General features: G+C 37.3%; 4 protein-coding genes across 7 annotated transcripts; 3 read left to right on the forward strand and 1 right to left on the reverse strand.

Moving 5' to 3' along the window:
• The first annotated feature begins 890 nt into the window (after window positions 1–890).
• On the forward strand, window positions 891–3,986 carry LOC103322074 (phosphoribosylformylglycinamidine synthase). Of its 3 annotated transcripts, none has more exons than XM_089045555.1 (5): window positions 891–1,233; window positions 1,318–1,421; window positions 1,564–1,677; window positions 3,400–3,465; window positions 3,642–3,816. In XM_089045555.1, exons 1-5 carry the CDS (start codon window positions 978–980, stop codon window positions 3,714–3,716), a joined length of 615 nt encoding a protein of 204 aa, XP_088901681.1. In that variant the 5' UTR covers window positions 891–977; the 3' UTR covers window positions 3,717–3,816. The 3 variants fall into 3 exon arrangements, 2 of the variants coding, with proteins under 2 accessions (XP_088901681.1, XP_008222163.2); XR_016123921.1 differs by having other exon boundaries at window positions 892–1,233; window positions 3,400–3,578; window positions 3,660–3,816; XM_008223941.3 differs by having other exon boundaries at window positions 893–1,233; window positions 3,400–3,484; window positions 3,660–3,986.
• A 1,208-nt stretch (window positions 3,987–5,194) lies between these two features.
• On the forward strand, window positions 5,195–7,245 carry LOC103322075 (uncharacterized). Of its 2 annotated transcripts, none has more exons than XM_008223944.2 (4): window positions 5,195–5,335; window positions 5,766–5,867; window positions 5,978–6,088; window positions 6,186–7,245. In XM_008223944.2, the coding sequence occupies exons 2-4, from the start codon at window positions 5,820–5,822 to the stop codon at window positions 7,095–7,097; spliced, it is 1,071 nt and encodes a 356-aa protein (XP_008222166.2). In that variant the 5' UTR covers window positions 5,195–5,335; window positions 5,766–5,819; the 3' UTR covers window positions 7,098–7,245. The 2 variants fall into 2 exon arrangements, with proteins under 2 accessions (XP_008222166.2, XP_088901679.1); XM_089045553.1 differs by lacking the exon at window positions 5,195–5,335 and adding an exon at window positions 5,481–5,621.
• Window positions 7,246–9,947: 2,702 nt separating this feature from the next.
• Window positions 9,948–11,427, reverse strand: LOC103322076 (glucuronoxylan 4-O-methyltransferase-like protein (DUF579)). The gene has a single exon (XM_008223945.3). It carries the CDS (start codon window positions 11,174–11,176, stop codon window positions 10,322–10,324), a length of 855 nt encoding a protein of 284 aa, XP_008222167.1. The 5' UTR covers window positions 11,177–11,427; the 3' UTR covers window positions 9,948–10,321.
• Window positions 11,428–20,178: 8,751 nt separating this feature from the next.
• On the forward strand, window positions 20,179–22,165 carry LTPG1 (glycosylphosphatidylinositol-anchored lipid protein transfer 1). The gene is made up of 2 exons (XM_008223946.2): window positions 20,179–20,653; window positions 21,702–22,165. Exons 1-2 carry the CDS (start codon window positions 20,317–20,319, stop codon window positions 21,929–21,931), a joined length of 567 nt encoding a protein of 188 aa, XP_008222168.2. The 5' UTR covers window positions 20,179–20,316; the 3' UTR covers window positions 21,932–22,165.
• Window positions 22,166–23,015: the final 850 nt, after the last annotated feature.

Consider the following 23,015-nt stretch of genomic DNA (forward strand, 5'->3'; position numbering starts at 1 on the left):
TTAATAAAACTATATCTTGCCGCCAAATTATACAAAATCCCAATACCAACATAAGTCTATTATTTTTGGTACACTACACAATTCTTTTGTAAAAACAAAAGAAAAAGTTCCCCTAAAAAAAAAAGTTTTATGCAATATCTTTTGGTGACTTATAAAAGTAAAAGTGGATGTCAGCCCGACTGAAATTAATGAAATTGCTTGATCCTAATAATGACTGGTTTGATTTGATTTTGACCATAAAAATGGTCAAATGATTTCAAATCGAATCGTATCGTAATAATTTTGGTTCGATCATGATTTTAAGCATTTGACCTAAACTGAATTAGACCAATTACTTACTTATATATTCATTTCGTTATATTTTGTTTTACATGTATAGTCTCTTATTATATATTTGGAGAGAGTTGTAATTAATAACCAGATGAAAATGTTTAAATTGAAGTTTGATAGAACTTTATAGTTATTTATTTAGGTTGTAACTATATTAGTTATTGGCAAATTGAGTTCTAGAATGGTTTGATGTGTTCGAAAATGGAAAATATGTAGGAATATTTGTGTTAAAACCGAACCGACGTTCTGTACCAAAAAGAATAGACTAATAAAATAAAAGGAATAATAAAACAAAATACTGCTTCCTCAAGTAAAATGAAATTATGTTTGAAGGAGTCAAATTGCCTAAAAACCCCATAGAAGGTTTTCTCCCTCGTAATAAACGGTAAACCGAACATGGTGGGAAGAGGAAATAAGCGCTCCACGGTCCAAATACCAATTTCCACCTAAAATACGATTAAGTCCTTACTGATGAGCCTGACTAATGGCACTGAAAAAGGGTACTTTTGTCCTTATAATTTAAAAAATCTCCTGTATCCTTTATCTTTTGGGAAGAAAAGAAACGAATTTAGAGAAAGGAGAGTAGACGACAGAAGAAAAAGAAACACAACAATCTTCTTCTCGGAATCAAAAAAGAGGGACCAGAAATGGCGTGCAGGACTGCGTTGCGTTCCGCTCTGTTAATAGAAGCGTGTCGACCCGTTCATCTCACTCGGAGCTCCGCCTCCGCTTCATTCAGGACCCGCGGGTTCTCCTCTCCCAGGCTGAGTGGGCAGTTCAGGACCCGGGGTTTCCACTTCGCCAAACGGACGCACCTCAACTGCTCCCACAACGAAAACGCGTCGTCTTTGTCTGAGGACGAACAAGGCCCGCCCCAAGAGGCCGTTTTGAAAGCAATTTCAGGTTTCGTCTCTGAAACTTTTTTGTTTAATTTTTACTTTTTAAAAAAAATAATATTTTTTCACTCGTTATTGGTATTGGATGTAGAGGTGTCTAAAACGGAAGGGAGAGTTGGGCAAACCACGAATGTGGTGATTGGAGGTACGGTGACAGATGATTCTACGAATGAATGGCTCGCCTTGGATCAGAAGGTATAATAATATCATTTATTTGTTTTGCTTTCCTTAGGTTTGATTTAATTGCCCATTTTATATTTTTAAGTTTAAGGATTAAGTTATTTAATATTTTTGAGGAGCTTGTGTTTATAAATGGTGTAAATTTTGTATTTTTAAGGTAAATTCGTACCCAACTGTTAGAGGGTTTACAGCGATTGGAACTGGAGGGGATGATTTTGTGCAAGCTATGGTTGTTGCTGTTGAATCCGTAATTCAACAACCTGTTCCTGAGGTATACATACTTACATACAATGTGTGTGTGTTTATCCCTTGTTGTGGCTGCCCATCATTTTCAATTTCTTCGATAAATAAATATATTTATGAATTGCTCTAGTGCATTTTTTTGCAAGCATTATGTTTTACATGATCTGTTTTGCTTCATATTGATCAGTGGCTGAGCCTTGCCGAAAGCATACCATCAAATCCCATACTCTTGTGTGGCCTTTGTTTTCATTCTAGGTCGGATTTTTGTAGATAGAATTTCATTGAATGTGTCGATGCTCACAAACGCAGCGTAGTTTAATAGGAGGTGAACAGAAATTGGCAACCGCCATTTAATTTCAGGGTTGAATTCTCAAGTATGTGAATTTACAGACTGATAGAAGCGAATTATGATAGCCATCCAGAGGTGTAGGGACAAATCATTACAATGTTAAATTCATACCTTATAAACAAAATTATGGTGCATTTGAGTTGTTTCTTAAACCTCTGTGTAAGTCCTTGAAACTACGTGGTAGGTTTAAGATAATTTGTTATTCATTGGGGGCAAGGGGAGATCTTCATAGTGATGTCTTCTACCATGGCCCTCCTGCCCTTTGTTCTTGTACAACACATTATATTTCCAACCAAAGTAGTTATCACTGTTGGCTGGGGACATAATATTTGAGATATAGATGGATAGGCTGAGGAATAGGGTATCCTGAACATGTGAAGCAGTTATGAAACTAGGAGTAGCTTTGACCAGTAATCATGAAGGAAAACTAATGGTTTATGGAGTTGCCACTCAGAAGTATCCTGCAAGTTCAAACCTCCTGAAGAGGAGTGAGAAGGTGCATAAGAGCATGAAACATGTAGGAAAAATCTTCAACTAATTCTAGGTTTGAATTTGAATTGGCACTGCAGGGAGTTGGGTAGGCTGCATATGTGATAAAAGGAACTAGTGAACTTCTATATTGAGTGTGGTAGATACTTGTCAATGCTCTATTAAGTATTAAGTGAGGTGGATAGAACTGTTGGCCAGAAAAATGGGGTTTAAGTCTCGTCCTTGGTGCTAATAACTGAAATTGGCTCTTGATGCGAACTTATTAGGGTTACATGGAACCAACCATATGGAAACGACTAATAGTTGAGTTTGACCATAGTTCAGTGTTCCCACTGGTTGAATATGATTCAGAAACAGGAATAGCTACTCTAGGCTACAGCAAAATGCTGACCTATGGGAATGCACTTTGAAGTTTAGACTGTTGAGCCTAATTTGAAAGCGGCAAATTGAGATCAATTAATGCCAAATTATTGTCTTTTCTGTAATGCCCCATCATACGGGTATTTTCACCGTTAACATAATTTTCGATCTAAGAAACATTTTTGACATTGAACACTAAGTACTGGGAATCTTTGCTTCTGGGCTTGGTCATGAATCATAATTCCAGTAGTAATCAAGAGTTGATATTTGTTTTAAATCTAGACCTACCATATGATGAAATTCATTTACTCCCAAAGGTTGCTGTAGAAAGTGGCAGGATGATGCAACATCTAACGGCAATCTTTGACGGCAATCTTTGTGCTTCCATCTTTTTTGTTGCCCCTTTTGAATTATAATCATTTTTGAAATTGTGATTGTTGATATATTTGCTGATGACGTCTAATCTTTCAAGTGGATGAGTTCAATCAACTCACGAATAATAAATGCAAAAGTTTGATGGAGTTTGCTATTTGTTATTGTGCTTTATGACAGGGTCACGTGAGGCAGAAGGTATCATCAAGGGGCAAATATGTATCTGTAAACATTGGACCTGTTCAAGTCAATTTCTAGTGAACAGGTCTTCCTCTTCCCTCCTCGCACTCTCCCGCAATGAATTTGCTAATATTATTTCTCTATAACTATGATGGAAAAAAATCTCCATGTAGTTGATGGTAAAATTTACAATTTGTTTTTCAATCCAGTGACACTGGAAGAAAATATTTGTTAACATGGAGTTTTGTTGTGACTTCCAGGTCCAAGCTGTGTACAATGCCATGAGAAGAGATGATCGGATGAAATACTTTTTGTAGCTTGATACTCCCATTTTGTTTGTACTTTTGTACAGAGTGCCAATTTTCTAGGGCCATCCCTAGTCCCACTGTTGCCATCCAATTTAGTCTGGTTTGTGCTCATTTGGATTTCGGCTAATTCATGATGTTAGTGGGCTGAGCAGTCTCTGGCAATGCTGGTTCAAAGTCTATCCATCTGCTTGCTCAGAATGTATGTAGGTATAATTCAGAAAGTAGGCAGACATTTATCAGTCCTTATTATTCCAATGTCAATTTTATGCTTTTACTATATGTTACTGATTTTTATGGAAGGCCGAGTTACAAATGCTTTTGGGTATTGTTAGCGTGGGCTTGTAACCAATCAGGGCATTAAAGTGATTGATAGTTTCATGGCCAAAAAAAATATTACAATAACCTTCTTTTGCTGGCTATTAGAGACCCTTGCAGGACATTTTAGGTGTTTTCTAATTATAGAATCTTTAAACTCTAGTCGTAATTTTCTTTTCTATGATATTTGTTTAGGAAATCTGGTTTGCCGCTTGTCTTTTCCCGAATGTTCACATAATTATGACTTTGCTCCAACTTAAATGGATTGAGGATCCTAATCTTAGGTTAACCTTACTTTGAAAGGGGTTTATCTTTTAAGAGAAGCAGCTAAGACAAGTCTTGGATACTAAGCATCTGATTTAGTTACTAATCTTTGTACTAATCAAGTGCTAATGTTTTACTTATAAATGCCTCTGAGATGCCATTTGAGAAAATCTCAATAATGCAAGGCCGACCATTATTTCGTCATGCTCATCACGTCTGTCCAAAAAAAGAAAATCATATTCATAGAGCAATAATGTTTTAGTTGGAGATGCTGCCGACATCCCATTTGAGCAAAATTCCAATTAGGTTAATGCAAACAAATGAAGCCTTTGCTTCAAAAGTAGGCTCAAAGGAGAAATGGCATGGATTATACATAATACATGAACTTTTACTTGAATAATTATGATTATCAAACTAATCGAACACGGTTACCGTTCTTAAAACGATCAACTAATTTACAGAATGAAGCATATGCTTGTAATGGTTCTTGGATGTGGACGTCAAGGACATTTTATTTTTAATTTTTCTTGACAGTGGTTTGGAATAAATTAAAGTATTATACTAATAATCATACTTAAACCCACATCATTAAGACATAAACTAATCCTGCTTAGGAAAACTGTTACATGATTTCCCGCCCCTCCTCCCCATAAAAGAAAACAAACCCTAAACTACTTGCCCTCTACGTGTGAAATTTCCAAAGGCCCTCACATAATTTTATTTCACAAATCCCACCTTACCATTTATTTATTTTTGGTTAAAAACCAGTCCCTATCAGTTTGAAAAGATTCCAACTCCCTCACCTTGTAATGCATTATGTATGTCTGAATGCATGCCAAGCCCTCCATAAGTCACCATCTTCTCCATATATAATAACCCTTGATGACCTAAGACATGGCATGGCAGCATCTTTTTCTTTTTGAAAATAATAATATATACGCTAGTTGTTGCCATTTCGCAGTCTCCAACTTTTTATTGTCTTTATTTGCTACAACTCAGATTGATAGATGCAGTCACGCAGGCATTTCGGTGAATGCAAATCTTTAAAGGTCAGTTTTTCACTGACAGACAAGTTTAAAATCCAAAACCCCAACCATCATTTGGATGCCTACTTTGTTAATTCTAGTTTGACTGAAAAAACTAGACTTTTTGTTACCCAGAAAGGAGTCAATTTTGAATCTTGATGGAGTTCTAGACGTGTGTATAATTTAACCATAATAATTACAGTTTGCTGAGCTAACCATGGTGATTATAATCCAATAAACTACACCATTGCTGTGTGTGGGTGTTGCTTTCATCACTTGGTGGCATTTCTCTGTGTCTTGAATATATATGGTATACTTTAATATTCAATTTGATCCCAACCCTGCAGCATATAGACTTGTCTTCACAACTACGCTTGTGGTTCTCAATTTCTATTTCCTCTGCCCTCTTGCTTTTTCTCTTGCTTCTGATTTCTTTGCTAGTTGTGGTTTGCAGTATATTTGGCCCTAGTTTAGTCCTTCTGGTTTCAAAGGAAGGACAAGCGGCAGCATGGGCAGAAACATACAAGAAAAGGACATCATGAATGGCAAACTTAAGGTACATGATCTTCTGTTTGTGATCCCAGAAAGCAAAAGTTTCCTCTGTAACTTACTTTAAATTTACTGCTGAAATTTTGATCTGTAAATTTCCACTTTGCTACTGTTTAGGACATAGTAAATGGTGAAATCCAAGAACTGGCTTCTGGTTCTTTACCAAAATCACCAACTCAAGATGGAAGTCCAAAGAAAGATGGAAGGCCAAGCAGCATGGTGATCAAGGTCAGTCAATCCAATTCTAAGACTAATTGGTATAATATCTTTGATGGGTTTCCACCATATTGATTTAGTTTTCTGTTAAAACTTGTTTGATTTACAGAAGGCACATACTATGTTTCCTGCTCACTTGATAGCAGAAGCCATATCCTCACTCAGAGGCCTTGATCTAAGATGGTCAGGTCCAATAACACCAAGTGAGATGCTTTATGTTCAGCAATACATCTTTGCAAAGTACCCACAATACTGCAATGGTCTAGTGGAAGAGGTGGAAAAACTAGAAATTGATAATCTTTCCATCAATGAAGAATCTTCGGCAACAACACCCCAAGATAAGCTCAAGTCACCCAAGAGTGTGACACCAAAAGAACTTTCCCCATTTAGCCCTACTCACTCTGATCTTGACAGGACCCAAATGGAGCCTTCAAGACTGCTTGATATCCTGACCAAGAAATCTTCATTCCAAGGCAATTTTGTCTCCATTCCTGAGGTCCAAGCTAGCAACAGAGCCTTGAAGCAATGTGGGTTGCAAGAGGAGGACTATTTAGTCCTGTTCATGGCCAATTACAAAGATGCTATGGTGATGATTGGTGAGAGTTACCCTTTCTTCAGAGGAAATTACTATATGACCATTGTCAGTGAAGAGACTGATGCCATAAGGGAATTTGCCTCCAACAAAGAATCAAGGATTATATCAGCACCAGAAACTTGGTTGGATTTGAGGATCAAAGGATCACAACTTAGCCAGTACTTCAGAAGAAAGTGCAAGCACAGTCCGAAGGGACTGTTTTCCTATCCAGCCACTGTGAATGGGACTACATACTCCATGCATTGGATCTCAGAAGCACACAGAAACTTATGGCATGTTTTGCTTGATGCAACTGGTTTGGTTTTGGGGGAGGATCGGTTGACGCTTGCTCTGTACCGCCCTGATTTTGTTCTATGCACCCTTAACAATACACACACCCAGCCATCCAGCATCACTTGCCTCTTGGTTAGGAGAAAAACATCTTGATACTATGGCACATGCAGCCTAGCTTGGCTTCCTCATATTGCTTCTACTTTACTGATAATAAATGTGTAACTTTTTTTTCTTCTTCTTATTATTTATGTCAACTCTATTTGCCTCCTGGTTATGGGATTGTATTTGTTCCTGTTCTAAATGGAGCATGTTTGTGCAAATATTCTCACGAGAGAATATCCACTTAAAGATCCTTCGTTCTTCACCCTTTGAACTACTTTTTCTCTCTTCCTCAATCCATGTAAAATCAAACTTGAGTAAAAGACCACACCTGAGGGGTGTTGGCCAAAGGCCCTCTGATGTATAAGTTAGTTTGATTGTATATAGGAGAAATAATAGCTAAAAAGGTATGGAGTTTTCTCTAGGGTGAGAACCGGGTGGCTAGAGTCGTATGTGATGGCCGGAGCCGTGACGGGAAAATATGGAGAGAGGTGCCGTGGCGAGAGAGAGAGAGAGAGTGTAGGGTTTTTCAGGTTGAAATTGGATTTCGAATTACCTTGTGTGTTGAATATAGTCATGTATTTATAAGGCTCTAGTCATCTAGAGTTTCCGATTTGTCTAATTTTTTGTAACGATGACCTATGAAACTTAAAAAATAGATTGTTTGAATCTTTTAAAAAAATTTAGTAAGGGACCCTAAATGGTATCCTTCAAATAAAATTATTAGATGAATTCTCAATAGAAAGGGACTATATATAAGGGGCGGATCCATGACACTATGTTTTTGACACAAGTTTTGACACAATTTTATAATCCTTTGGATGCAAGCACTTTCAACGGCTAAGATTACATGTGATTTCACTATTTAACTTACAATTAATGAATAATAAAATATTAAAGTCCCCACTTTTCTAATTTTTTGTTGTTGTCAAACTCCCCACTTTTCTAGGTAACTTTTATGTGCCAATAGAAATCACTCTCTCTCCTCAATAAAATTCGCAACAATCTACGCCATGGAAAGTCTTGGAGCACCGACAACTGGTTATAAGCCTTGTCATGTTTCTATTTTCAATTGCTTGAGAACAAGCAATATAAAGTCTAAAGACATATGCGTGGCCATGAATGGGTTTATGAGGTTCCCTTTTTCTTCAGCTTTTTCCTTAGATTTCTTTGGCTGGGGCTCTAATAGTTTGTTCAATTATCCTCGGTTTGGACTGGTAAAAATATAAAAATCATCATCTTTGTTTTGTTTTTGCAATGATTTCCTCTTTATGTTGTATCTACTCGCCAAAATCTCATCCCCAATCGCAGTGATCACTAATGGAAAACCTATAATCTAAGATGTACATATTAAAAAGATTCACATAGCATTTTAGTTTTGTAAAAATGGGCTTCTCTAAATCATTTCTCAAGATTCAACGTAATCATCATTTTAATTTGGAAGCATTTGAAGACAAATCGTATACATGCATTCATGATGCATGTGAAGATTCACGTAAAGTCTGATAAAATTTTACCTATAAAAACTTTGTCCTACTTTCCTTTTGTTTCAAGTTTGAGTATTTTTTGGTGGATAGTTTCAAGTTTAGGTTGCAGATGAAAGAGGAGGATAAGGAGAATGTGAAAAGGAAAAAATTACCCCATAAAGGCACAGTGGGAAATAAATGATTTTTCATCTCACAGTTGCAATTTTCTTATGGGAGAATGTGAAAATATAAATGAAGAGAGAGAAAATAGAGTGGTGAATTTAATTAAAATTAATTTTAGTTTATAATAATTTAAAAAAGAAAGAATTAGTTTAGATTTAATCTCATCCATTGATAGTGGGTTAATCTAAAGATGTGAAATTTGTGTTAAAAACATAGTGCCACGAATCCCCATATATATATATATATATATCTTCTTCTTGAAGAAATAAAATATCAATCACAATTATTCAATCATGTGTTTAAGTCATCTTATATGAAAACAAACACCAAATTCTTCTTCGTTTAGGCTTCTATGATGTTCCACAACACTGTGCACCCACGACTTTTTAGCTCTCATATTCAAAAAGACTTACATGAAGCCCAAAAAAACACTATCTTGTTGTACCCCGACCAATAATACTTATGACACACGTGATAACACTTCCATGTGACATATTATTATTAGTTGGGATACTACAACTAAGTTTTTTTTTATCCCCCTAAGTAGTAAAGATTTTTAATTTTGTATCAGTTAAAAAGCACTATGGCCCCGTTTGGTTCATGGGAAATGAGGCTTGGGGACGAGAAATCAATTATTTTCTCATGTTTGGTAAGTCTAGGCATGAGAAATGTTATGGAAAGTAAAGGGAAAGCCCTCCTCTCAACTTGGGTTTTGTTTTCCCTCATCATGAGAAAATTTGGGAAAATGAGCAAACATTCAATGCACATTTTTCATGACCATTTTGTCCCCATTAACTATTTAGAATTATAATGTATCATTAAATGCATTTTTTTAATATTTGATTTAATATGAGTATAACTAGAAAATTATACAAACTTTGTTATCCATTCATACTCAAAACAAATATGGGAGAGGAAATAAAGTGAAATCTCCTAGTTACTTTCTCAGCATTACCAAATGTAGGAAAAGATTCTTTCATTTCCCATCTCTTGATAAATGACATAAGAAGTAATTTCTCCTTAAATTTGTTTCGTGAACCAAACGGGACTACAATTCGTATTCCTATTCCTAGTGGTGTAATGAGAATAATTAGTTTTGATGAGATCATTAAAAGTAACAACGAATGTCAAATTACACCACCCCACTAGATCATTAAAAAAATAAATTCCTAGTGGGGTAATGAGAATAAATTTTGCACATGGCACATATATTTATCAACTCTTTTGTATCTCTTAAAAAAAATAAAAAATAAACTATTTTGTAATGTTTTATCAACTTTATTATAACGTAAAAATTAATAATACTGCGTGATTGGTGTAACAAGAGGATAATGCACGTTCCAATTCAACCCCTAAAGCCTTAAGAGCATCCTACAAAAGTCCAACTCACTAATGACTCTGTTCACAAGTCAATTATTCTCCAGTGTCATAATTAAAATTATCTTCCTTTTCGCCGAATCTTTACCCTTACACCCCGCTACGAATCATTTCATTCGGAGTAGTACGGTGTTGAATGAAATGTCCATTATCATACTGTAAACCGCTTTATAATTTTTATAATAAAAAAGGTCAAATAAAAAAAAAAATTTGAGCACCCAATGCTGTAAACAGTTTTGCCCGCGCCGCGTGTTAGCAAAAGCGTTCGCCGTCAATTTCCGTCGCGTTAGCGGCGGAGGGAATCTCAAAGTGCCAGAGCCTCCCCACGGCCTTAACCAAGTACTTCCTGCACAGGAACTCCTCCGCATACACCTTCTCCACCCTCCGATTCACATCGTGCAGGAACACGTGCGTCACACCAGATCCCTGCCTCCTCCTCGCCATCACAGCTGCCGAGAATATAGCAGCCATCCGCCCCGGCGCCTCCGGGAAATACCCGCGTGGCGCGTCGATCATGATCAGGTCCCACTCCCTCTCGTACACCTCGTCCGGCAGGTTGTTCAGCGCCAGCCTGCACTGCGCGTTGCCACGCAGGACCGCCTCGGACGGAGAACACGACGGTTCGGATCGGTACGAGGATAGGAGACCGTCCGCTTCCTTGAGGTGCGTGCGGTAGCGCACCGTCTGCGCCCGGAGATGCGGCGCGTCCTTGAGGACGGTCTGGACCCACTTGGGGTCCTCCTCCAGGAACAGCGTGGTGCCGCGTGGATTGAACGACGCCCACATTTGCGAGTCGAAGCCGAGACCGAACACGAGGAAGTTGCACGGCGCGCGAGCCTTGAGGACCTCGAAGGAGACGCCGATCTCGCCGCGCGATTGCTGCGGGGTCTGGCGCGACGTGGCGTAGTGGAGAATGGCTTGGAGCTGGATCCCCGTAGGCGAGTAGTTCTCGTCTACGGCTCGGAGAAATGTGGGGCCCGCCAGCGAGCAAAGCATCGAGGTCCCCATTCGGCTGAAACTGGAGATGACGAGCCCGACGCCGATGAGGATAAGCAAAACCACGGCGAGGAACCCGGGCCTGTCCAACAAAGAACTGCGAACCTTCATGTTATCAATAACTTTGATAATTTATTTATTTATTTTTTAAAAAAAAGGAAAGGAAAATGTGTCGAATAATGTAAATAAACTGGAATTTAGGATTTGGCGATTGAGGAGGGGGTTTGGGTTATGAACTCATGATATATAAAGTTGGAGAATGGGAATGAGAGACTCGTAGAGAGGAGGCAAAGGTTAATTTTGACAAAGATTTTGAAAGTAACGACACCTCTGCACTACATTAGTTAAATATTAGCGAGGGAGTGGGTAATACGATATGCACGTTTTCGCCGTAAATCATGTTTTGTCTGGTCTGGCATTGGATTGGGTGCGCAAAAGTTAACGAAGCTTTGATATTTTTCCATCATCAGTTTTGAAATGGCAACTCAGAAATGGGCACGTGGACTTGCCTTATCCCCACCCCATACTGTGCTGCTATTACTGCAAGTACAGTTCAAATTCAGGCGAAGGCGTACGGATTTTTCCTTAAATAGTGGAAGGGATTTAATTTTAGATACTGGGGCTTGGTATTGCCCATTCAATTCATGATGTTGCTTCAATTTCAAATTTTATTGTGTTGTTTGAGGCCAAATATCAATTTGCAGGTGAAAAGAGATGAGTGTGGCAGAGGATAAGGATTTCATACCCTTATGGAAAGGAATATATATATATATATGCATTTACCAAATAAAGTAGAAAAGGAAGCTGGTTTTCAGACCCAAAAGAATGGAAGGTGGTTTTCAGACAATTTGATAAGTAATTTTCATTAGGATTAAGGGTGTAAATGATGCTTTCAAATGTAACAAGACGCGACCCAAGTTCTATTCCGAAGTCAGAAGTCCAATTCAATATTTTCATGGCTGGCCCATAAAACGACCACAGTACTTATAAGCCCTCCAATTGCGTATTGTGAAATCAAATTGTCGCTATCCACTAAGGCCATGTTTGGTGGGCTAGACTGGATTGAATATATCCAATTAAAATGGATATGAGTCCAATCTATTGTTTGGTGAGTTTAAAATACATTATGGACTGGATATTGTTTGTTGATTTTTTTCTTTTGTTTCAATTTAATTTTTTTTGTTTTGGGTCATCCTAATCGCCAATTTTGATTTTCTTCATAGCTTCATATCCATCCTAATCACCAGTTTTTATTCTTTTCTTGTTTGGTCTTCAGATTGTATTGTTAGGTTTCGATTCATAGTTCTATTGGGAATAGATTTCAAGTGAAGATCAAATTTTGAAGATCTGGTTCGAATCACTTTTACTGATTTCATATTGGTTTTCTTTGACTTTTGCTATTTTTGGATTTGAATTTGAAGAGTGAGAGGAGATAGCAAAGGGACTACCTTTAAGAAAATTGCAGAATCATTTGAAACTTCAATGGCTTCAAGAGTGGAGATTGGTGAAGATGGTGATACCAACAAAGGCAGTATATTTGAATGTATTTTTGTGAATTTTAGGACTATTTTTATGATATCTTCATGTGATCTTATTGTTAAATTTGTGTACATTTTTTTACATATTAAATTTAATTATTTCTGATATTAAATAATTTTAATGTTATTAAAATAAATTTTAAAAATAAATTTTGTTTGAAGTCCAACGTAGTCCAATCCATATTTGTACCAAACAACGGACTGGACTTTAGTCCAGTGCAGTCTAGCCCAACTTAATGTACCAAACAAGTTATTAAAATCTAATCTAATCCAAGCCAAACCAATCCAACACTCCAAGCCCAATCCTAATCAGTCTAGTCCAGCCCACCAAACAAGGCTTAAGCGATGAAATGGTAGTGTCCTACAAAAATCTAACACCAACATTGTACCTCTAAAAACAACTGTCGGTGTTTGTTATTGTTAGGTTATTAGTGTTGGAAATTTAATATTAATATTAACTAATATTAATTTTCTGATTTGAATGGAAATTAATAAAATTCATTGGGTTAAAGACATGACTCTTGGGTTAAAGACATCTTCACATAGGGGGTGACAACTTTTCAAACCAAAGGATGCATTGTTTGGGGTGACAACTCTTCATACCAATGGATGCATTGTTTGCCTTTTCAAATTGGGATACCTTTTTGGAAATGATATTTCATCATCTATAAATAGAGCAATTCTCATGCAGTTTTATTAAAACTTCAGTTTAATTCTCTACATACAAACTTTCATATATAGAGAGCATTAGAGTTTTCTTAAAGAGAGATTCCTACATAATTTGGTTCAAAGTTCCTTGTGAATTGCAGTGCTTTTTTTACAAGGAGGGGAGTCGTTGTATCCTGGGAGACGAACGCTAGTGAACCATAAGCACCAGTGTGGGGCGTAATTCATCTTAAGGTCAAAATGTCCAACACTTGTCTCGACTCAATTAAAGTTCTTCTAATTCAATTCTCTTTTTGTAAAAATTTGTTTTATGTGTAGTATGTTTATTTTGTACAAAATTCGTAGCACTTGGCATTTCCTAGACCTTAGTATAGGGTGAAAATTAGTTTGTGAGGAATTGTTGATGAACGCTTTGTCACTACTCTTTCAACCCCACACTTCCGAGGCATGCCCTGACCATATGAGAATCTTGAGCTCAGGTAAATCATGACATAATCATGCATTCATTATAGGATTCCTAATTGGAGTTATTTTTCACTTAAAGTATTTTTATCTTGATCTTATTTTTAATAGGATTAGATTTTATCTCTTGAGATTATTTTCCTAGTTAGACTCTATTTCGGTTTAAGTTAAATTATTAAGTTTTCATCATCTTGGACTTGAAAAGGATGTTTGAATGAATATCCTATTTGGCTTCGTTGTTTACATATTGATATACACTGTTTTGTTGGATATCAATTGATGATTGAAAATCATCCTTTATAGTACAAAAGATGACGAAATAGAATAGGATTTTATTTCAATCAAATCTGATTTGCACGATTGTGATACCTTAGTTTTTGAATCATCTCTTGGAAGATAACAACACAGTTGTATAAAGCCAAGGCGTGCATCTCCTTCTTGAATTACAACTTTTGAGATATTTGTTTTGAGCATATAGAATTCTAAGAAAAGCTGCTATGCGTATATTTGAGATAAATCATCAAGTGTTCAATGTTTACTTGGTGATTTATCAAACACTTTAATCATTCATATTGCATTCATATGCATGTCGGTGACTCATACGGTTGAAGGCATCAAGACCGTGGTGGCGTTTTTCCTCCGGTGAGCTTGAAGCAATCGTGGCGATATTGCGTTCAACATAAGGAGTGTCAAAGATCATCCATGTGAAGAAGTTGAGTTACGAAGAAGTCGGTAAACATTATCTAGAATGTGTCTAGGATAAGTGTGCGAGTACTTCTTGTAATCATCGTTCTATAGTGGATTTGTGTTGGTGAAGAGTCAGTGGATTTTCCCAGAGGTGGGGTTTTACCACGTAAAATAATTCTCTGCGTATTCTTTTATTTTATGCCCAGCGCGTACAGGATTGATAAGCCATATCAATCCTGCTACAGTTTATTTTTATTTATTTGATTAGAATCTTAAATTGGCCTATTCACCCTCCTATAGGCATATTGAGTCATCCTGCAGGTATTTTCAATTGACATCAGAGCAGGTTGCTGGACATACTCGGCAAGATCTAACATACCTCGGGATGGATCGTGCCTCGGCTCAATTGCACATCCACCATATTTCGATGGCAACAACTATGGCGCTTGGAAGGCCAAAATGAAGTCGTTTCTTTGGTCCTTAGATGAACGTGTATGGAGCACAGTGGTTGATGGATTTCCTAAACCCACAAAGACGATCGGAAAAGGAGATGAAGAAACCACAGTCCTCAAAACTAGAGAGGTGGACCATGCAAGTCACACAGCACTAATAATCAAAGGGTTAAATGCTTTATTTACTGCTGTCTCTTCCGATCAATTTGAATATATATCTGCTTGTGATACTTCTAAGGAAGTTTGGGATATTTTGCAGGTTACTCATGAAGGAACAAATCTTGTCAAGGGAGCCAAGCTTCAAATGCACACTTTACTGTTTGAGACACTTATGATGGATGAGAATGAAACTTTTTCTGAATTTTATGCTAAACTTTGTGTAATTGTGAATGCTTGTTCAGGTTTAGGTGAAAAATTCAGAAGATAGAGTTGTGAAAAGATTTTGAGATCCTTGCCTCAACGGTTTCAACCAAAGATCACGGCTATTGAAGAGATCCGTGACTTGAACACCTTGAAAGTTCAAGAACTCATAGGGTCCATACAAACCTATGAGATGAAACATCTACCTCTTAAAAAGAGCAAAAATGTTATGCGTTCAAGGTTGTGAATGAAGAAGATGATGGGCATTCAAATGAAGATTGCAGTGATGAGGAATTAACGATTCTCACAAGACGATTCATGAACTTTCTCAAGAATCGAGGATCCAAGGAGTCGAGATTCAAAAGGTATAAATTCTAAAAATAGGTTTGTTAACTACTGATGGTGGATCTAAATTTATGAGTTAAATGAACGAAAGAATCCAAGAGAAAAGGTCAAATGTTTGAATGTGAAGGCTATGGACACATATCTTGAATGTGCCAACACCTTAAAGAAACAAAAGGATGGCAAGAATAAGGCAATGCATACTACTCGGAGTGATAGTGAATCGGAATGCGAGAATGATGAAAAGCGATTGCACTTATAACCACGAGTTAGCTTGGATGAATCACGTGAGGATGATGATTGTAAAGGTATAAATATTGAGTTTATCATGAACAAATATGATGATTTGTTGGCTGCATCTCAGAAGCTCGATAAACAAAATAGTGAGCTCGTCAAAGAAGTTCTTGTCTTGAAGCTGAAAAATTGCAGGATTGCAAACGAGTTTCAATCCTGATGCAGATTCCGAAAAGGTAAGTGCAGGTATGAACGAAAAATTGATGTTTTTGCAAAAAAATTGACTGATCAGAATAAATTAATTGCTTCTCTAACTTCCGACAACAAAGCCCTTGAACTTGAACTTAAAATTCAAAAGAAAGGATTGTTTCTTTAACCATTGGTGCAGAAAAAATTGACAAGATGATTAGCATGGGACGAAGAGATGGTGACAAACGAGGCTTGAGATTTGAACCAAGTAATAAGTCTTCATGTGTCTAAAACAAAGTTTGTCAAATCCACTTCACCTATTGAACCTTCGCCTCTCATGAAGTCAAGAAATTTATTCCAATTTGTCACTTTTGTGGAACTCGTGAGCACATAAGACCGAGATGCAATAAGCTTCGAAGCGAATTTGTTCGTTCAAATTCTCATGGCATGGGTGGAAAAGTAAGTATCCAACATAAGATTTCAAATCTTATGAAAGAGGTAAACCGCTTATCCAAACTATCTTCTTTTCATTGTTTGCCGTCAACTAAGACAAAGTTAGTTTGGAGGAAAAGGAAAATCATAATTGTATGTCTTCCTCCACTAATGTTGTGCATGAACCCGTTGCTTTAGAAAGTTTGGATCTTAAATGTATTGCTGCAAAACCCTTGGATAATCTTCGATTTGACACTCTTAGAAAGTCTTTAGGTATATGTGCTCTAGATTAATTTGAAGTCTATTGCATGCCAAAGCCTCTTTCATGTTTTATGACATTTCAATTAATTTCTGTGTTTATAAATCTGTCTCGTGCAAGGATTGTTAAGGTGTATCAATCCAGATGTCTGAACGTATTTGTTGATCTTAGATTGGGCTCGACATTGCACTATATTAAGAACTTACACTCTCAGCTTCACACAAAGGTTTCCATTGTCTTGGTGCATTATAAACTTCATTAAATGATCTATCCATCTATTTATTTTTATTTTGCACACCACACTCTTTTCCTTGAAGTCCTTTGAATATATTTTATCATGCGCTTGTCTCTCTTTGGATTGCCATAACACTACTGTGCGTAAGTACTTGATCTGTTTATAAAAATAAATTTAAAAATTTAAAAAGAAAAAAAGAAAAAAAAAAGGTGTTAACCACTCATTGCTCAGTAACCGGGCCTCTTGTCTAACCAGCGTCGAGGTTCGAGTCAGCAGGTTGTGATGGTTTGCTATCCTTGCTTATCTTTGGAGCCTTCATGATTCGGATCAGTATTTCCCAGGGTGCTTCATCACCCGATTGCCTCCAGATCATCTGACGTAAGCACACTGATTGACCATCCGTTACATGGATCATGTCGAAAGCTAGATAAAGTGAGCCACAAAATTCGTATTAAAATATATATATATATATATATATAAATTGATCTTCTTATACTTACTATGCACTTAGTGTTTGTGCAATCTTTGGTGGGATTCGTTTTGTGTGGACATATTTTTGTGCTTAATTGAAAAAGAGTTCATTTAACACATTTGCTCCTTGATGGTAGACTCATTTGATGCCTTTTTATCTTTCACCATGACTGTGGTATGCCTCTACTGTTCTCTATGAGTTTGTGAGTCTTGTGTGCGATCGTGTGTTTGTCCACTGACATGCTTTGCTTCACATGCGTTCAAGACAGCAAAGGGTTTGTTGCTTCTTTCATTCTTTACCCACAAACTTGGCATGTTTATGAATGGAAAATAATTATATCTTCAAGAGAACTTTGGGTCTGCATCTACAGTATGTTTTATGTCTTGATTGTTTTGAGCTTTCTGTCTTGAGTGTATTGCTTTTGTTTTTGTATGTTTTGGTTCTTCACAACTTCTCATTATTCTTTTTAGTTCTCTATTTTCTTGTCGCTTATCCAAAAAAAAAAAAAAAAGAATTTTCTGTTTGTTTTCAAGATAAAGCCTCTTACATGCTTTATTGGTTATTCTCTATGTCTTTATATGTTGGGAATGCAATCTGATTTTTTTATTATTATTATTTTTTTCTTTTTCTTTCCCTCTTATATATGCTCCCTTATGTTCATTCTTTGCCCTTTGGATTTCCTGACAAAAAGGGGGAGAGATTGTGTTGTGGAATTAAAGGGGAGAGATTGTGTTATGAAATTAAGGGGGAGTTGTGTTGTAATTCTGCTTTGAATTACATTTCTCCCACATGCTTCACTGGTTTTGTTGTTTCATAATGTGCGGGATTGAGGGCTTCAAGCTTAGAATAAAATTCATTTGTTAAATCCCATGTAATTTCTTTTGAGTTGTAATAGGTGTTTTGTCTAGGAAATGCCAAAGGGGGAGATTGTTAGTACAAAATTCGTATTGGCATTTCCTAGACCTTAGTATAGGGTGAAAATTAGTTTGTGAGGAATTGTTGATGAACGCTTTGTCACTACTCTTTCAACCCCACACTTAGGCATGCCCGACCATATGAGAATCTTGAGCTCAGGTAAATCATGACATAATCATGCATTCATTATAGGATTCCTAATTGGAGTTATTTTTCACTTAAAGTATTTTTATCTTGATCTTATTTTTAATAGGATTAGATTTTATCTCTTAAGATTATTTTCCTAGTTAGACTCTATTTCGGTTTAAGTTAAATTATTAAGTTTTCATCATCTTGGACTTGAAAAGGATGTTTGAATGAATATCCTATTTGGCTTCGTTGTTTACATATTGATATACACTGTTTTGTTGGATATCAATTGATGATTGGAAAATCATCCTTTATAGTACAAAAGATGACGAAATAGAATAGGACTTTATTTCAATCAAATCTGATTTGGCACGATTGTGATACCTTAGTTTTTTGAATCATCTCTTGGAAGATAACAACACAGTTGTATAAAGCCAAGGCGTGCATCTCCTTCTTGGTTACAGCTTTTGAGATATTTGTTTTGAGCATATAGAATTCTAAGAAAAGCTGCTATGCGTATATTTGAGATAAATCATCAAGTGTTCAATGTTTACTTGGTGATTTATCAAACACTTTAATCATTCATATTGCATTCATATGCATGTCGGTGACTCATACGGTTGAAGGCATCAAGACCGTGGTGACGGTTTTCCTCGGTGAGCTTGAAGCAATCGTGGCGATATTGCGTTCAACATAAGGAGTGTCAAAGATCATCCATGTGAAGTTGAGTTCTGAAGAGTCGATAAACATTATCTAGAATGTGTCTAGGATAAGTGTGCGGTACTTCTTGTAATCATCGTTCTATAGTGGATTTGTGTTGGGTGAAGAGTCCGTGGATTTTCCCAGGAGGTGGGGTTTTACCACGTAAAATAATTCTCTGCGTATTCTTTTATTTTATGCTCAAGACGTTACAGGATTGATAAGCCATATCAATCCTGCTACCGAAGTTTATTTTTATTTATTTGATTAGAATCTTAAATTGGTCTATTCACCCTCCTATAGGCATATTGAGTCATCCTGCAGGTATTTTCATAGTATTTATTTTGTTTATTTTGTAGCAATTTAGCACTTTTATTTCCAACCATTAGTATATGGTGACTCATTCATTATTGAAACTAGTTTTTAATTATTATTACTTTCCATTTGGGGACAAACAGTCAACAAATTAAATCAAGTATTTAGTTTACCATGGGTTATGATTTTTTCCCTTAAAGACGGTAAACGACTTTTCCATGATACAAATAAATATTCGACTTTCTAATGTGAAAATGCCCAAATTTAGGTTGAGTTTTGATGGGGGTCTGCGCCCATGAATTACAATCAATAGTTGTTGTCGTATGGCCTTATTCACATGACCAGGTCACAATCTGAGCCGTTGATTGCGAAAACTAACTCCTGATAAGGAGAAAACTCCAACCATCTTATCTTCCTAAATCTCGCACATCACGGAGCCGCCACGTGGCCAATGTGCACGACACCTGTGTGCGCTACAGCTCAACTTTGTTTTTGTTTTTGATGAAACAGCTCAACTTCCTTCATTAAAAGCAAAGCTCATCTCTTCCGTCTCTCTTTTTCCCTCATTTATACAAATACAATTACACAAATCCAACAACAACATCAGCTGCATGCATTGCAGAGGCTTTAATTGCTACCCCAACCACCCCGACGGGCCTCCATTTAAATCCCCATAAAAACAGCCTCCTTCCATGATGCTGACTTGTACGTCCCAAATTAAAAGCGCAGAACACCCATTTCTCCTCCTTCAATAAATTAAAGGCTAAATAGAGTCGAAGTCTGTCCAAACCCTCCATACATTTTCGTTTTCCCTTCTTTATATCATACCTTCTAAATTTCATATCAAGCTTGCTAGTTGAAGAAGATGATGAGGAAGATGTTGGTGGTGGCGTTGCTTTTGATCGTTGGTTCGGTGAGTGAGGCGAGTGCGGCCGCGACTGTGGCGCAGAAGTGCAGCAACCAGTTTCAGAAGGTGGCGGTGTGCCTGAACTACGCTACGGGGAAGGCGGAGACGCCGACGAAGGAGTGCTGCGAGTCGGTGAAGGGTATAAGGGACAGCGAGCCGGAGTGCTTGTGCTACGTCATGCAGCAGGCCAACAGCGGCAGCGACGAGATCAAGAAGATGGGGATCCAGGTGGCCAAGTTGCTTCAGCTCCCCACTGCATGCAGCTTGAAAAACGCCAGCGCCAGCGACTGTCCTAGTGAGTACACGTCCCCTCTCTCTCTCTCTCTCTCTCTCTCTCTCTCTCTCTCTCTCATTTGTGACTGAAGACGGTGTCGTTTTTCGTTTTAAGGTTAAAATAATTAATGTTCTAGTTCTAGTTTAGAGACCATAACTAAGGACAGAAGAAGTGCTTAATTATAGTTTTAAGATGCATGCAACCCTAACTAATTGGAAGTTAATTTATACTTAGTAATTAATGTGTTTATTTAGATTATTTGTGTTGAGTTTTAATATGCTGATGTGGATAGATTAGTTGGTGTGAAAGGGTTTCGGTTTCGGCCACCATTTTAAGTGTAGGTAGGAAAGTGCGAAAATGCACATAAATGTCTTACGAGAAGAGAGAGAAGAAAATTTTAGAAAAAAAGAAAAAAAGAAAAGGAAAAAGACAAAGACCTCATCAAGGTAACAAAACCAAGTGACATGATAATTAATAGTAAAATTGGGTAGTAATAAAATATTTTGTATATTATTATATGCTCAACAGTCCTTTCAAAATTTTGGACAAAATATATTTTTGCAGATCACCCGGGTTAAAAATATAGCCTTCACTTTTCCTTTGAGGTCATTGTCAAGTATTGAGTTTCTTTTTCCTTTTCTTTATATTTTTTTGGGTCAGACAAAAATTGCGACCAAAGTATAGAATCTTAAAACATGTTTCATTTCTGTCTAGCCGAGCTGCATGGGCAGGCAATTGACACCTGCGGCTCAGATTAACTCACATCACACCCCAACGTGTTCTAAATTGCCCCACCTAGCCACTGCTCCCAACCCCCAACCCCCCCAACCCCCAACCAAAAAGATGGATCACATTGACACCTAGCTAGCATGTGCCGTTATTAAAGAGAGATTTGAAAATGCCGACCTAAAGTTAAAAGAATCCTCGAAGGTCGCATGGTCTCTGGTGCATTAGTGTTCTACAATTCAATGTGCTATATATTTTGATAGATGCATCTTTAATTGAAGTTCCACATGCTAAGCACAGCTAATTGACTTTGCATTGTGCTTTTGTTTTTTTAAATCACCAGAGCTTCTAGGCATACCTGCTGGCTCACCAGAGGCTGCTATCTTCAATAATAATGCTTCATCAACGGCCACTCCTTCTGCACCCGCCGGAAAATCAGCACCAGTGAAGACCGGCGACTCTAATGGAATTACCAAGCCCGGACCCCACCATGCCGGTCTGATGGCCGCGGCTGTGGCCATCATTTTCTTTACATTCCCTGTTGTTGGATCAATCTCTAATCTCTTTGTTTAAGCATATGAGAGTGTGAAGGTCCTCTGCTGAGGGGTAGTGGAGTATTCCAAGTCCTTTAATTCTTGGTTGTTTTTGCGCAATCTTAGGACTCGTTTTAACATTTGATTGCCTTTGAGGCAATGTGTGTTGTTTCCTTGACTTGGTCTCTGTGTTTCATCTTGGTCAGCTTCATGCCAAGCGTTTCGTGTTCGAATTTTAGCTTCATAGTTCTTGAGAATGTTCAGTATTTCAGTATTCCCTGCTCATATTCTTCCTAAAGTTCGAACAAGTACAACAAAAACTTTGTAAGAACCCATATTGATTGAAGTTCTCATTTCTAATTCGACGTGAAAAGTCAATAATTGAAACCATTAACAACTCAAAACTTCATTCAAAACTATTACTCACGAGCCGGGCCCGGGGGTTAGATTTCATGGATATTAAATTAAAAGTCAGAAGAGTAAATGGTGAAAGGGTTTTTTGCAAATCCAAAAAATTGAATCGTTTCCTCGAGTTTCTCTCCCGGGCTCCTGTTACCATTGCACTAGTGCCATTAATCCGCACCCATGCAGTCAAAGTTAACAGTCAACAGGGCTGCTACCATATCAGCCAGTACACACAACCGAGCACTAGCATTTATTGGTTGGTTGCGCTGGGCGTTCGGGGCAAGGGTTGCGATCATGCCACCCTTAATTATACAACATGTGAATTATGTCACTTGGCTAAGAGCATCTTCAAATGAAATATCAAATACAAAGTGCATCTCCAAATGAAATATTAAATACAAAGTGTTAAATTTGAATTTGATGACTTATGTGGCAATTTGACACTTAGGCCTCGTTTGATTCGCATAAAAGTTTTGATGTGAAATAATTTCATATGTATTTTCTTAATACCATTTCACTGCACCCCCAGTTTGGGCAAGAGGGGGCCTAGGCCCGTGAAGCAGTTTTCAGCTATACAAAACAACCCAGGCAAGGCGTGGACTCCACTAAGCCTTGGTAGGCCCGAAGCCAAGAACAACCCAAGCTATTGCATGATGGCTATGACGTCAGCAACGAAAAAAATTCTGAAAAAAATACAAAAAATTTCAATTATTTATAAA

This window comes from Prunus mume, linkage group LG2, assembly GCF_029339155.1.
Source record: "Prunus mume cultivar Tortuosa linkage group LG2, ASM2933915v1, whole genome shotgun sequence".
NCBI lineage: Eukaryota > Viridiplantae > Streptophyta > Magnoliopsida > Rosales > Rosaceae > Prunus > Prunus mume.

Excerpts from the sequence above, each read along its gene's own strand:
- LTPG1 (XM_008223946.2), top strand. The coding sequence starts at position 20,317 with ATGATGAGGAAGATGTTGGTGGTGGCGTTGCTTTTGATCGTTGGTTCG. Across the intron at positions 20,654-21,701 it reads CAGCGCCAGCGACTGTCCTA|AGCTTCTAGGCATACCTGCT; the intron begins GTGAGTACACGT and ends TTAAATCACCAG.
- LOC103322076 (XM_008223945.3), bottom strand. The coding sequence starts at position 11,176 with ATGAAGGTTCGCAGTTCTTTGTTGGACAGGCCCGGGTTCCTCGCCGTG.
- LOC103322074 (XM_089045555.1), top strand. The coding sequence starts at position 978 with ATGGCGTGCAGGACTGCGTTGCGTTCCGCTCTGTTAATAGAAGCGTGT. Across the intron at positions 1,234-1,317 it reads CGTTTTGAAAGCAATTTCAG|AGGTGTCTAAAACGGAAGGG; the intron begins GTTTCGTCTCTG and ends TATTGGATGTAG. Across the intron at positions 1,422-1,563 it reads GGCTCGCCTTGGATCAGAAG|GTAAATTCGTACCCAACTGT; the intron begins GTATAATAATAT and ends TGTATTTTTAAG.
- LOC103322075 (XM_008223944.2), top strand. The coding sequence starts at position 5,820 with ATGGGCAGAAACATACAAGAAAAGGACATCATGAATGGCAAACTTAAG. Across the intron at positions 5,868-5,977 it reads TCATGAATGGCAAACTTAAG|GACATAGTAAATGGTGAAAT; the intron begins GTACATGATCTT and ends GCTACTGTTTAG. Across the intron at positions 6,089-6,185 it reads CAAGCAGCATGGTGATCAAG|AAGGCACATACTATGTTTCC; the intron begins GTCAGTCAATCC and ends TTTGATTTACAG.